Source organism: Diadema antillarum, unplaced genomic scaffold, assembly GCF_040938485.1.
Source record: "Diadema antillarum isolate AM-2024a unplaced genomic scaffold, OU_Dant_1.0 seq00001638_RagTag, whole genome shotgun sequence".
Taxonomy (NCBI): domain Eukaryota; kingdom Metazoa; phylum Echinodermata; class Echinoidea; order Diadematoida; family Diadematidae; genus Diadema; species Diadema antillarum.
This window is the reverse complement of record NW_027272344.1, coordinates 439,172-453,007: the sequence shown is the minus strand read 5'-3', so window position 1 is coordinate 453,007 and position 13,836 is coordinate 439,172. Positions and strand designations below refer to the sequence as shown.

The following is a 13,836-nucleotide window of genomic DNA, read 5'->3' as shown; positions in this document are numbered from 1 at the left end:
TACCTTATTCTATATCTGTGTGTAATTGGAAGTTGATGCCAGAACATAAAATCACTCATATTTTATAATTATGTCGATAACTGCAGCACAAAACGTATTGGATAGGAAATAATAAGTCAGTTCGGAGTTAGCTCATGGGAACATTGGTATGAATAACCTTTCTTTTTCTCAGTCGGTTAGGGGCACATGATGCATAAGTTTCAATAGTTTATGGGAGTCATCAATCCTGTTCAATGAAAGAATAAACTTGCGTATACCGTAGACCCTACATAACCAAAATGATCCGCCAATCAACACCTAGGGAAAGCATCATTTCATATACAGGGTATACTACTGATTATTATTGCCAAATACCCACTTTGCTGTCAGGTGGCAGTGTGCTGGCAGGCAGCGTTAAGGGCAGGCTATACGGATTACATGAATAATCAACATCACAAATGCTTATCCCAGTGAATTTAAAAACCAACAAGGACCTTTCTTCGCTCATGTGCAAAGTGAAAAACCAAACTGGCTTATTCATGCAGGTAAATCTTGCCTGCTCAACTAGGCCTATAGCAGGGCTCCACACTAACTTTTTTGTTTGGTGGCCCGATGGGGCCACCAAAATAATTAATTTCAAATTTTGCCACCAAAATCATTAATTTCAAATTTTGGTGGCCCGAAACAAACAAACAATAAAACACATTAAAAGGCCTGTTTTTTTAATGAGTCAAATACTTAAATTTTATCATAGTTTTTGGGAAGTTGGACATATCTTCTCATAAATAAACCTCAACAAACTCGCAACACTCACTCTCAGGTACTCATTCAGTCCTTTCCATCCATCCTTTAAAGAAATTTAACTGCTAATTTCCGGCGCAAAAAGTTACGAATTTATTGACATACTTTTCAAAATATTTTGGTGGCCCTATAGGCGGGCCACCAAATTTGCCATTTTTTAAAATTTGGTGGCCCAACTTTCATTTTTGGTGGCCCCGGGCCATGGGCCACCGTTAGTGTCGAGCCCTGCCTATAGAGAGCACAGATACAGGGGCATATCAGGAATTCCGTAAAGGGGTGGGGGCTTTACAAAATTAAAGGGGTCGCGCCCCCTCGTTTTTTCTTTGTATTTCATTTGTAAAAAAAAAAAAAAAAAAAAAAAAAAAAAAAAAAAAAAACTTTTAAAAAAAGGGGGGCAGCGCGCGCCCGGTTTACCCCCGGGCCCCATCCACCACTGCAGATATCATGCACCCTTTACCCCATTTATGCCACTGTCTGTCAATCCAGGGTATCAAAATTATTTATATTCATAGGCCTATTGAATACCAAATGCAGCAGCTTGTCATATTTCTGAAAGAATTCACTTTCGTTGTCAAACAAACGGAACGAAATGAAAGCATGAGCGAGCATGAAACTATAGTTATACAACATTCCATATCTTGACTCAGTTCCCGATACCTTAGAGCAAACATAAATCATCAGAAAATTGTGCTTTTTTACATGATGATTGCAAGCAAAGGGTTCATTGGAGTCAGTATGCTTGATACCTACAATATTATTGTGATACAGTAACTGTATAGTGGTGACTGGTTCGTAGAGAGTGATAAAACGCCCTCTCTGACAGACACTGGCCATTTGTACCACCGACCAGCTTCGCGTAGCTTAGCAACTTCGCTATTGTGTGTAGTTGCGGGAATCACCTTTGCTCTGTTTATGCACCTGTGTAGCGTGTGTGTATGATTCCTTTGTGATTTACACGTCACAACACTTGTGTGTGTGTGTGCGCCGAACGGATAACAGTGAACGTACCTCTATGGCCTGCGATACGGAGTGTGGGAAGAGCGTTTCCGTTTCCAACATCAAAAAACGTGATATCGGAAGACGAAATTTAGAATAAACGACTGATTTGGTAAGTTCTGATTTTTCTGTTTCCAGTAATATGTACTACACTTCTATTAGCCCCTACGAAATATGTAATCTTTCTGGTCTCGTGTCTGCTCGTGCATGTGAAATTTACCAAGCAGAAAACTTTAATTCCCAAAAGTGTTCGGAAGTGGTAGTGGGCCTCACACACAGTCAACACGCCTAAAAAATAAGTAACGGCACTCTGCTCTGCATCTGCGCTGCTGCTAGCGCTAGCACATAGTAGCAGCTCTGGCTGGTGGCAGTGGGATTTGGTATCCAAGTCGGCATTACCCCTATTAAAACACTTAACCGTTAGTGTTATTCCCATGAAATGAACGAGTACTGCTATAAAATAAAATATGTGATACCTAATGAAATAAACGAGTAGATAAACGAGTCTACTGAAATAAATGAGTAGTGGTACCGGTACTGCTATAATCATAGCAGTATTAACCAACCAAGGCATAGCAGAGGCGGCAGAGCAGATAGTTTCTACTTTCATATTCTGTAAAGATGCATATATCACTATACTCTGTAGAACCCTAGATTGTCTATAGCATGCTGGGCTCGGTGTGTTGTGTTTATACTACTGTAGTATACTTGGGTGACCCGCACCTCGTCCTAGTTAATGTTTGCCCATATTTGAATCACATTTCGTCACTGAAATTTTTTGAAATCCAACTCACATACAGGGAAAATGCTGAAAATTCCAATGGAATCACAAGTTCACTGATCAATATTGAAAATTTGCAGCTATCGTCGTCGAACGCGAACGATGCGAAAAAGTTGCGCGCTAAGGAAGGGGTCCACAACTCGTCACTCGCTCTCCCATAGGCTTAGCACGTAAAAGACGTGTGCGGGTGACAGTGATGTTCCCATAGACATACACGTAAAAGATGCGTGCGGGTGACTTTAACACGTATTCCTATAGCCCTATGAAAATTTCAGATTTTCGCGAAAAACTGTTCGGTTTTCACCACAATTTGCTTGATTGTGGTAGCCCTGCCAAGTTTCAAGCGTACAGAACACAGTCCCGGGCATACATTTTTGTTTAGTGCGCTCAAAACTATTTTAAGTGGGGTGACGGTATTCGGGCCCCTGACGAGGTGCGGGCACCTCACTATACTACTAGTACTTTTAGTAGAATTTCTACTACGAGTGGTGTACAACATGTTGTACAAGTAAACATGATTTCTACATACAGTTTGAGTAGGTCTATGTGAGTTTAATGCCATGATCCCTGTGTGGGTTTAGTAAACATTCTGGCTATTTCTACCTTCACCTTAACAAAATCCAATTAGGCCTAATGCGTAAGATCTACATCATTGATGATACATGTAATATCTGATGTTTAGCCTTTGATAGGAGCTACGCCATGAGCCATATACTTATAAGAATCTTCTTTACTTCAACTTTTGTTGGGATATTAAGTGAAAGGTAGTTCTGGTAAGAGTTTGAGAAACCCGTCTTGCACAATTTCGTTCATTTTGTATGCACGTCAAAGAGGTTCTTTTATGCACGCTTTGTATCAACTCAGCCCGTAACTGCAACCGGCCAGAACGTGAAGCACTCTCATAGTACAACACTGTAAATCCAGAGGGGCAACTCGGCCCTGCCATCAAAGTGAGGCCAAGTTGTCCCTGAGTCCGAGTTAGCCTGACCCAGATCAGGAAAGTTTTGAGGTGCAAACCTTTTTGGTTCATATTTTACTTTTCTTTGTGTTATTACAGCGTTATTTCGTGCATTTCTCATACGTGTACATTTTGTAGCGAAATTTGACTGTTGTGCAGGCAAACCAGAACTACGTTTTCACCTGTAAATGCAATTGGCCTGCATGTACAATAAATGATCATGTGCATTGTGTATAGAGAGTACCAGTATAAGTTTCATGTGATAAAGGATCTGATTTTCTGTCCACAGATAGAGGCCTTCTTTTTTTTTTTTAAAGAGGAGCAATATCGAGACAGATCCACAGCAGCAGTTCTGGTCACACAAGTCGAGAATTCACCATTGATAGTAAATAATTTCACCAGGACAAAGTAGCCAGGAAAGGGTTAAGCAAGACGACATCATGGCTGGCGGAGGAAAAACAGACATGGAGAGAATCGGTCTCTTCCAAGAGATGGGATATGTGTCGATTGGCGACAGATACGTCCCACCTGGATCAAGTAAGAATAATTTATAATTTAAGTATAAAGTATCTCAGTACATTATGAAGGCAGAGTTGATTTTTGCTTTTTATTAGATTTCTGATTTGCCTTTGGATATTAATATTCATGAATTTCAAATTACAGTTCTCTGTGCATGTAAATGGTGTACATGTAATTAAGTATTTTATTTCCCTTAAAAAACAACAACTAAAGAATGTATGGACAATTTGTTGTTTTAATTTTCATCCCTGTTGTGCATCATTGCAAACTTTAAATCTGGGATGATTGTTAAAACACGATTTCACCATACATCATGATAATTTGCTGCAAAATTGTTTATTAAAACTTTTATTTTGATATGATAACCTTCCATTCATATAAATGTATGACTCAATCTTTTACTCTTGCTGACTTCACAATGACTTCTGTGCATGTATTGTATTTCTGGTTCAGAGTTGTATTATAGTTACGTGTGTAGTTGTATTTTGTAATTTTGGTAGAGTTAGATTATGTTTATATTGCACTTGGTTGATCATTGAATTGATCTTTTGTTTATCCCTGTAATCATTACCAACAGAGCCCTTCAACGAAGCGGCACACAAAGCAAAGCAAATGTTACCAGGAGGTAGCAAGACCAGGTCGGCACTCCAGGCGGGCTATTTCGATGAGAAGTTTAACAGAGTCTTTGAGTCGGAAGCCTACAGTGACGCTGTGAAGAGGAGAAGGCAGGACCGGCTGAAAGAGAGCAACAAGAATATCGGAAAGGCCTTCCTCCCTAGCAGCGGCGATAAGAAACCGTAAGCTTCTTTAGTCCCACCTATTAATGGTTATGTCATTGCTCAATCATACAAGTTGCTGCAAGAATGTAAAAGCTAGTATGGACTTCAAATGTAGCATTTTTTATTTTTCCCTTCATAGTATTTATTGATCTCCTTTCATGTGTGGTGATATTTGATTGATACATGACTGATGCATTATGACAAAAACATGTGTTGTGATAGTTGAATGAAAGTGCTGGCGTGGTAAACCCTATTTCAGCATTTATTATACCCCCACCCACACATAGTGTGTAGGGGGGGTATATAGGAATCATCCTGAGGTCGGGTGGCCGGTCGGTCGGTCGGTCGGTCGGTCGGTCGGTCGGTCGGTCGGTCGGGCGGGCGGTCGGGCGGTCGGGCGGTCGGTCCGTTGCAAAATCTTGTGGGTCGAACTCCTCTCTCATTTTTTGAGCAATTGACCCCAAATTTGGCATGTGTGACCGCTATCAAAGGTAGATGTGCAAGACACCTTTTTCGTTAGTATCGCATAATGCGTTGCCATGGAAACGGCATATTTTCGTAAAAACTTGTGGATCGAACTACTCTCTCATTTTTTGAGCAATTATCCCCAAATTTAGCATGTGTGACTGCTATCAAAGGGAGATGTGCAAGACACCTTTTTCGTTAGTATTGCATAATGAGTTGCCATGGCAACGGCAAATTTTTTAAAAATCTAGCAAAATGTTGTGGATCGAACTCCTCTCTCATTTTTTGAGCAATTGACCCCAAATTTGGCATGTGTGACTGCTATCAAAGGTAGATGTGCAAGACACCTTTTTCATTAGTATCGCACAATGCGTTGCCATGGCAACATCATATTTTCATAAAAACTTGTGGATCGAACAACTTTCTCAATTTTTGAGCAATCAACTTCAAATTTGGCATGTGTGACCGCTATCACAGGCAGATGTGCAAGAGACCTTTTTCGTGAGTATTTCATAATGCGTTGCCATGGCAACGGAAGATTTTCATATAAATCTTACAAAATGTTGTGGATTGCTCTAATCTCTTAGGTTTGTAGCAATTCAGTTTGAATTTGGGATATACGATCAATGTAATGTATATTTGTGCAAAACACATATGTGTGTGGTGATGAATCTGTTGCCATGGCAACAGAATTTTTTTACCAATCATACAAAAATGTGTGGATTAGCCTAACTCCTTCAGTTTTCAAGCATTTGGCTTAAAAATTGGCACATGTGACCACTATTGTATGTAGATGTGCATACTTACTCTTTCGTCATTTTTTATCTATGTGTTGCCATGGTAACAGCATAGTTTGAATGAAAGTCATACGAAAATATTGTGGATTCAGTTAACTCCCTCAGTCTTAGAGCATTTGACTTGAAATTTGGCACACATGACCACTATAGTATAAAGATGTGCAAACTTAATCTTTCGTCAGTGATGAACAATGCGTTGCCATGGTAACAGCTTTTTTTTAACCAAAAAACATACAAAAATATTGTGGATTCAGCTAACTTTCTTTAGTCTTTAAGCGTTTAGCTAGAATTTGGCACACATTACCACTGCGGTACGTAGATGTGCAAAGGTAATCTTTCGTCAGTGGTGATCAATGCGTTGCCATGGTAACGGCATATTTTGAATGAAAATCATAAAAAAAATATTGTGGATTCAGATAAATCCCTCACTCTTTGAGCATTTAGCTTGAAATTTGGCACATGCAACCACTATAGTATATAGATGTGCAAACTTAATCTTTTGTCAGTGGTGAACAATGGGTTGCCATGGTAACAGCAGCTTTTCACTAAAATGCATACAAAAATATTGTGAATTCAGGTAACTACCTCAGTCTTTGAGCATTAAGCTTGAAATTTGGCATATGTGACCACTAGAGTACGTAGATGAGCATACATTGTCTTTGGTCATTGTTGATCAATGTGTTGCCATGGTAACAGTATATTTTGAATGAAAATCATGCAAAAATATTTTGGATTCAGTTAACTCCCTCAGTCTTTAAGCATTTGGCTTAAAATTTGGCACAGGTGACCACTATAGCATATAGATGTTCAAACTTAATCTGTCATTATTGTTGAACAATGCGTTGCCATGGTAACAACATTTTTCACCAAAAAGCATGTGGATTCCGCCAACTCCCTCAGTCTTTGAGCATTTAGCCTGAAATTTGGCACACCTGACCACTATGTTATGTAGATGTGCAAACTTAACCTTTCGTCATTGTTGATCATTGTGTTGCCATGGTAACAGCATAGTTTGAATGAAAATCAATATAAAATATTTTGGATTCAGGTAACTCCCTCAGTCTTTGAGCATTTGGCTTGAAATTTGGCACATGCAACCATTGTAGTACAGAGATATGCAAACTTTGTATTCCATCATTGTTGAACAATGTGTTGCCATGGTAACAGTGCATTTTGAATGAAAATCATACAAACATTTCGATTAGATCCTAACTCTCTATGTTTAGAGCATTTTGGCTTCATATTTGGCACATGTTACCTGTACATTACCTAGATGTGCAAAAACTCTTTTGTCAGTGTTGAAAATGTGTTGCCACGGTAACAGTATATTTTGAATGAAAACGATACACTAATATTGTGAATTCAACTAAGCCCCTCATCCTGTTAGCATTTGGCTTGAAATTTGGCACATGTGATGGCTATGATATATAGTTGTGCAAAACTTCATTTTTTTCTTAATATCCAACATTGTGTTGCGCCATGGTTATACAATTTTTAATAAAAACCATAGAAATCTTCAGTTTATTTATCTTGCTCACTCAGTTTTTGAGCACTTGACTTGAGATGTGGGACATTTGACTAACAGTGAGCAATACATTTATTTACTGTTGGACAGTGCATTGCATTAGTTTTTTTTTTCATTAAAAAGTAAAAAAAAAATCATGGTTGAGCTAATTTCCTCAGTTGTGGGTGGGAGTATATTAATCACAATGAGTGATAGTTCTAGTTAAGGTAGGGGAAAACTCATGCGAATGAACTTCAAACTGTGGTGATACACTCAAAGTGCCGTTTTTGGTGGTCAATTTTCATGAGATTGCGGACTCCTCTGCATGCATCAGACTGACAAGTTGTTCATGTACTTCACAGCATCAGTTTTTCAGACATTGGTAACATTTGTCTCATCTACTCATAACATCATGCTCCTTTCATGCACTCACTGTATTTGATGTAAATTGCTGTTTACAGGAGCGGACTGGGCAACCACTATGGCACACTCTCGGGGGCCATTCCTGCCTTCAGTCCCGTGGGCAAAGGAGCCAAGAGCCATAAGGCACCTGGAAGAAATGTCATCACCAATCCCGGAAAGAAGGGCACAGGTTTTGGGTGCGTTTCTGTCGTTTACTTAAATTTGTTCTTGACATAATGAATGATCTATCCTCCTTTTCCATTTTCCTCCCTCATTTCCTTCTCTCTTTATAAATCAAAATTCTAAGTACCCCGGAACTTCAACATAATTACTTGTTCGTATTGGACAAGTGCATGAGGAATGGTCGATATAATTTGTTTTGTTCTTCTTTACAGTTTAATACGGTCAGTTTTCTCAAAAGGGATCATTTCCTGTAATATCAGAACAAAATTTTGATCGAAGAAATGAATTTGTGCTGTGGTGTAACTATGTGCATGGTATATGTATTTATATTGGAGTGCCAGCCATTTATGCAACGTGTATTTTATGAAGAAGTAGATCCATTTACAATGGAGATTCACCAATCACCACTTATTGTATAAGGATGAAGTTAAAACAGGCCTAGCAAGGAATGAAGCTGTCAAACTGTAGGATTTTATATTCACAAGAGGAAACAACAAGGATTGTTTTTTTGTTTTCACAGTGATGTTTGTTTAATAAAAAAAAAGAACACATAGAAACCTGCATCACACAAATCAATAATTTGTTTTGCTATTTCAGCTATCCCGCATTGACGATTGGAAAAGGTTATCAGTATTCTTCAAACCCATATGACAAGGGCAAGGAGTTGAGAAGAGTAAGTATCATTCATAAAATCATCTTTATTGTTGCATTTTGGTACTCTGTTTTTACCCTGTGGATGCGCATATCGACTACTCGCAATATATTCTTCTTGCATATTACCAGCGAAGAGTTTTAAAATTGTTACACTGCCGCATGTGTGTATGTATGCATGTAAACAATTTATTGTAAACTCCTGTAAACAGCAAGACAGAGTGACAGAAGAAAAAGTTCCTGTAAAAGCCAACTTTGATTTGCAATATGTGTGTGTGATGAACATTAACTCAAAACACTCGCAGCATTTAAAATGTTCGACTTATTAAAGTATTTTGTCGTATTGGAAGCTTCCTAGAAGACTTCTGTAATTTTTTTTCTTTATCTGTATCATGTTAATATGTTGGAGGCACCCCAAACGAATATGTAACATCCGTTTTTGAGGTCAAGAACGAAATCATCAAAACCTTGTCCTGCCTGTTCCTCAGAAACACCTCGAGCAGCACAAGGCAGCACTGAAAGGTGGTGCTTTTCGCCTCAATATGCATCCCAAGTCGTACTTTGACCAGAACCCCTACGCCAGCGACAGACCGCTGCCCCCACTCAAGGCAAAGATCAGCACCAAAAAGGATGTGAAACCCTTCAGGCCCAGCCATCCAGCCAAGGAAGTAAGTCGCCATGGAAACAGTCAGGATATTGAGTATGATTGGCTAGTTTGTGACACTTTGCTGCAAATAGATATTTTCGATGATTTGATCGGAACAGATCTATGGTGCTTGAACTTCAATGTCATTACTCAGGATCACATGCTCTTAAAGAATGAATTTACAGTCAACCTTGCCGCAGTCGAATCTATTTGGCCTGTAGATAGCTTTGACGTTGAGAAAATTCGACTTATGAGGGATTGAAACAATAGACTTGAAAAAGACCTTTGACTTAGGCAATTACAGTGTATTTGACTTTAACATGCGAGGTTGACTTAAGCAAGGTTGACTGTAGGAAGATTTGCCCTGATACATTCCCCTGACTGTTTTGAAGTTGCCATTAAAAGAGATCGTTCTACTGTGTTATTGTTAGGTGAGCTTGCAAATGCGGACTGCAATCTGTGTTATACATGACAAGAATGTGTACTCTTCAGTAATTTAGAAGATTTGGTAAAGTTTGTGGGATAAAATGGAAATAGTTTGTGAGAAATTAGTTCAATTTTTTTCGTCCATGTAGATCGCTGGAATGAAGGCTGGAACCTTTGACCCCTACCCATCACACTCCAATGACCCTTACCGACCCAAGGCAAAGAAGGGTCCTCCCCCAACCAACAGCAGCGGCAAGATCTTCACACCGTCCCCTGGACCAAAGTCAGCACCAACATCCTCCATCATCAATCAAAACGTTATCAGGTAAAGTACAGCACCAATGATATCTTACACAATGTCACAAAAGTACCAAATAAATCGAAAGCATTTTTATACATATGGAACTGTTAAGCTGTTATTTTTGGGAATTTCATGGATCACTGTTGGACCCGCTAATTTAACAACACGCGAAAATGTCGCCATGCGCTAGGGTAATCCATAGTGCACTTATGTTAGCATTGGTGTCCATTAGCAAAAACATCATCTTGCAAAAATGTCCATGATATCCTCATTTGCGAAAATATCTGTACATGATAATAACAGCTTTTACAGAAATATGATGCTATGCATATATTTATGAAGGAGCTGTTGGCTTTCACTTTCACCCACGTTCGGTATGTAGAATCTTCGATAGATGATTGTAAACTCTTGTTCTGCCATTCTGAATTCCTTCCAGGACAAAGCTGTCGTCTCTGGCAACTTCTTTTATGCCTACAAGATTACAACACAACAATAGGGGGCGCTATTACATCTTGTAACAGGAGCCATTATTTATGTGTGTGTGTGTGTGTGTGTGTGTGTGTGCATGCGTATGTGTGTGAAAGTAAAAAGTTAAAAAAGATTATTACGGATGAACTTTTATAGTTTGTTTGTATTTCAAATGGAATCAACAAAGAAAAACAAGAAACCAATTGAAATTGGATTGAAATGACACAGAAATAATAAAATTAATGGCAATTTTCAATGCCAGTGTATTGTTTTACAAAGAATCTCTGGGTATGATCAAAAGACAAAGTCATGTGTTGGGGATTTTTTGACACTGTAACAGGGAAATTCTGAGTTAAACAATGTGCAATGAAATAATTTGTCTTGATAAAGTAACATTGTCAAGATGCACAAAACAGACAAGGATTGCTGAACAATGATTTCACAGATATACGACTAGCACAGCTGCCTGTATGATGTCAATGGACACAATTCATGTTTGATGATTTTATCAACACTTGCAATCAATAGGTATCTTATCATTTGGTCACTCTCCCTCTCATTTTCTTTAATGTGATACTTGTTTGCAGCTCCGCTTATTAAAAAAAAAATTCTCAACAAAGTTCTGCCAACAACTACCATGTTTCATGTTTGTGATGCATTTTCTCTTTCCAGGTCAATCAACAGCACAAACTTCAGGACGATAGGAACATTAGCGTGATCACTCCACATCCAGATACACAGACAAAGACTGTACTCCTTGTAGGGTAAATGGGAAATTCGACCATGAAGAATGTCATCATCAAAGAAAGAAGAAGAAAGAAAAAAATGAGACATCAGCTTCCCAGGAGTTGGACAAATTCAGCAGTACCCCCATCAATGCTGTCTTCATAATGCACTTGCTTTGGACACCGTCATGTGGAAACAGCTTGTGTGCACAACATGCTCAAAACTATTTGATGGCATCTGCAGAAACCCTTCCTTCTCTGATGGAGAATTGTTGACTGCTCATTGATATGAGTTTTCTTTTAAAAAATTCTGTCTTCTCTCATTGCTCATGTTATATATGCAATTATGATGCCCTCACGAGTACACATGAAAATACAATGTATAGCACATAGTTTAGCACCTTGAACAGTTGGGTTCAAATGACACCATAGAAAAAGCATTCATTTGAAATAAGTGTCTTCTTTGAACACTGTAATAATGCTGTTAGCAATTCATGTATATTTTTTACTGCATTACTAGTACATTGTATCTGAACATGTATGCTACTTCCTGTGCGTGAATTGCCTGTTGTACGGGCTATCATATTCCTATGCATGCTCCCCTTTTGTTGGTTGTGCTTCTTCCATTCGCAATCATGACAACATAAATATCCCATTTGCACTTTCTTGCATAGAAATAGAGCGATCATGGTGAAATACATTATTGTAAATAGCAAATAATTATTTTTTTTGTGTATATTGAAGGCTATATGCTAATGTGGGTTTGTCATGGGCTGTGGGTCAGTGATTATTGAGTATGTCTCGTGTTCAGCTTGCCTATTAAATGCATGAGAACAGACAGAAGTACAGCCCCTGTTTTATAGAGATACACTGGACCACTATATTTGTATCGTGTCTTGATGGCCAACTATGGATTCAACGTAAAACACATCACCAACACCAAAGAACAGGAACAGTGCTGTATGTCATTGCTATGTAGTTCACATCAGTAAGTTTCAAGCAGGTAATTACCTCATCATGAATACGAATGTTCCCGTATTTGCTAAATTAATATGTTTGCAGGTATAGTAGTGTGCTGATTAGGAATTTCATTATTTTTGAAATTTTGCTATTTAAATGCAGTGTGGTTTCCATATTTTTTATTTAGTTAATGTTGGCCTGCAGAGCTTCTTGTTTATGGTGGGAAGATGAAAACAATCTATTGAATTAGTCAATGGTGTGTTATTGGAACATCATTTAAGATCAATTTAGGTATGTCTGGGTAGTACATATGATAAAAGTTATTGCGAATTGACTGGGACTCACAAATTAATAATATGGTGAAACTAGGATAAATCTTTTAATATGAGTTATATCCATTAACTTGCAACCAACACACATCATCAATAATATGCTGTGTAAATGCTAAGGAAATGGAAATTGTGTCTAAAAACAAAACAAACACATGGACATTGAACTGGACAGTAATCTCTGTATGCCCTAGTGGAAAATTGGATCTCCGTACTTTTATGTAAACTGATTGATTCATGTTGTGTACGGTGAATGTTGAGGATATGCAGTGACTACAAGAGTACTACATGTATACGTCTCAACCAAAACATACATCATACATGTGTTGGGCGGTGGCAACAGCACAAGCTTAATTTCAGAGTCGGCATACATTAGCTGGAAAGAAAATAGTTTATTCCAAAGTCCATGAGGATCACAGAATCGAGGGTAGAAAATTATTTCTACAAATATTGCAATGTACAGTACACATGTAACACTTGCTGTCCATCAACTTAAAGGAGTTCACGTTTAGTGCATGTCTCATTTCACCCCTAAACCACAGACTTTCAAATGACATGGAAAGGTCTTTGTGATGAAGCATTGTGCACTGAAGCATGCCATCTTTGTAATCAATGTAAATCAAATGCATGAACAGCTTTCGTTGAACGTTGCTGATGAATCACATTCACCTGTATGTTTTAACAAGTGTGAAACACATCATAACGTCACATTTCTGGTCCGCATTTGCCTGAGGATTCATTTTTGTTTTTTTACCTCAATGGCTAATATCCAAACATTGCCCTTTGACCTTGATTTTGCACATGAGCAAATCACAACTGTAAACTCCCTTATACTGTATACTCATGATAAGTATTGACTTCATGCATTCCAGCTCTTGGCATTTTCATCCCCAAGATAATTGCTATATACCTTCAAATACACAAATGTGCTGCTTGCTACTTTGTATATTCATATATTATGTTATGCTGCCAAACTGCAGCAGAGGGAAACTCTGTCCAGTGCGTAAGAATCTTGTGAATAAATCATTGTATCTACAAATGTCAATTTGATATCTTATTATTTACAGTCACATTGTGATCATTATTTGCACTATAAACAATATCACCTTCTAAATGAACCATTTAAATAGATCTTAAGAAAAATGGAGAGAATGTATAAATATGTT

The 13,836-nt window shown here is 38.2% G+C and overlaps 1 protein-coding gene across 1 annotated transcript; it reads left to right on the top strand.

Moving 5' to 3' along the window:
• Positions 1-1,847: 1,847 nt before the first annotated feature.
• LOC139711292 (cilia-and flagella-associated protein 96-like) lies at positions 1,848-12,057 on the top strand. Its single transcript, XM_071623197.1, has 8 exons — positions 1,848-1,888; positions 3,805-4,052; positions 4,612-4,831; positions 8,041-8,178; positions 8,762-8,837; positions 9,304-9,483; positions 10,037-10,212; positions 11,329-12,057. Exons 2-8 carry the CDS (start codon positions 3,956-3,958, stop codon positions 11,372-11,374), a joined length of 933 nt encoding a protein of 310 aa, XP_071479298.1. The 5' UTR covers positions 1,848-1,888; positions 3,805-3,955; the 3' UTR covers positions 11,375-12,057.
• The last annotated feature ends 1,779 nt before the right edge of the window (positions 12,058-13,836 follow it).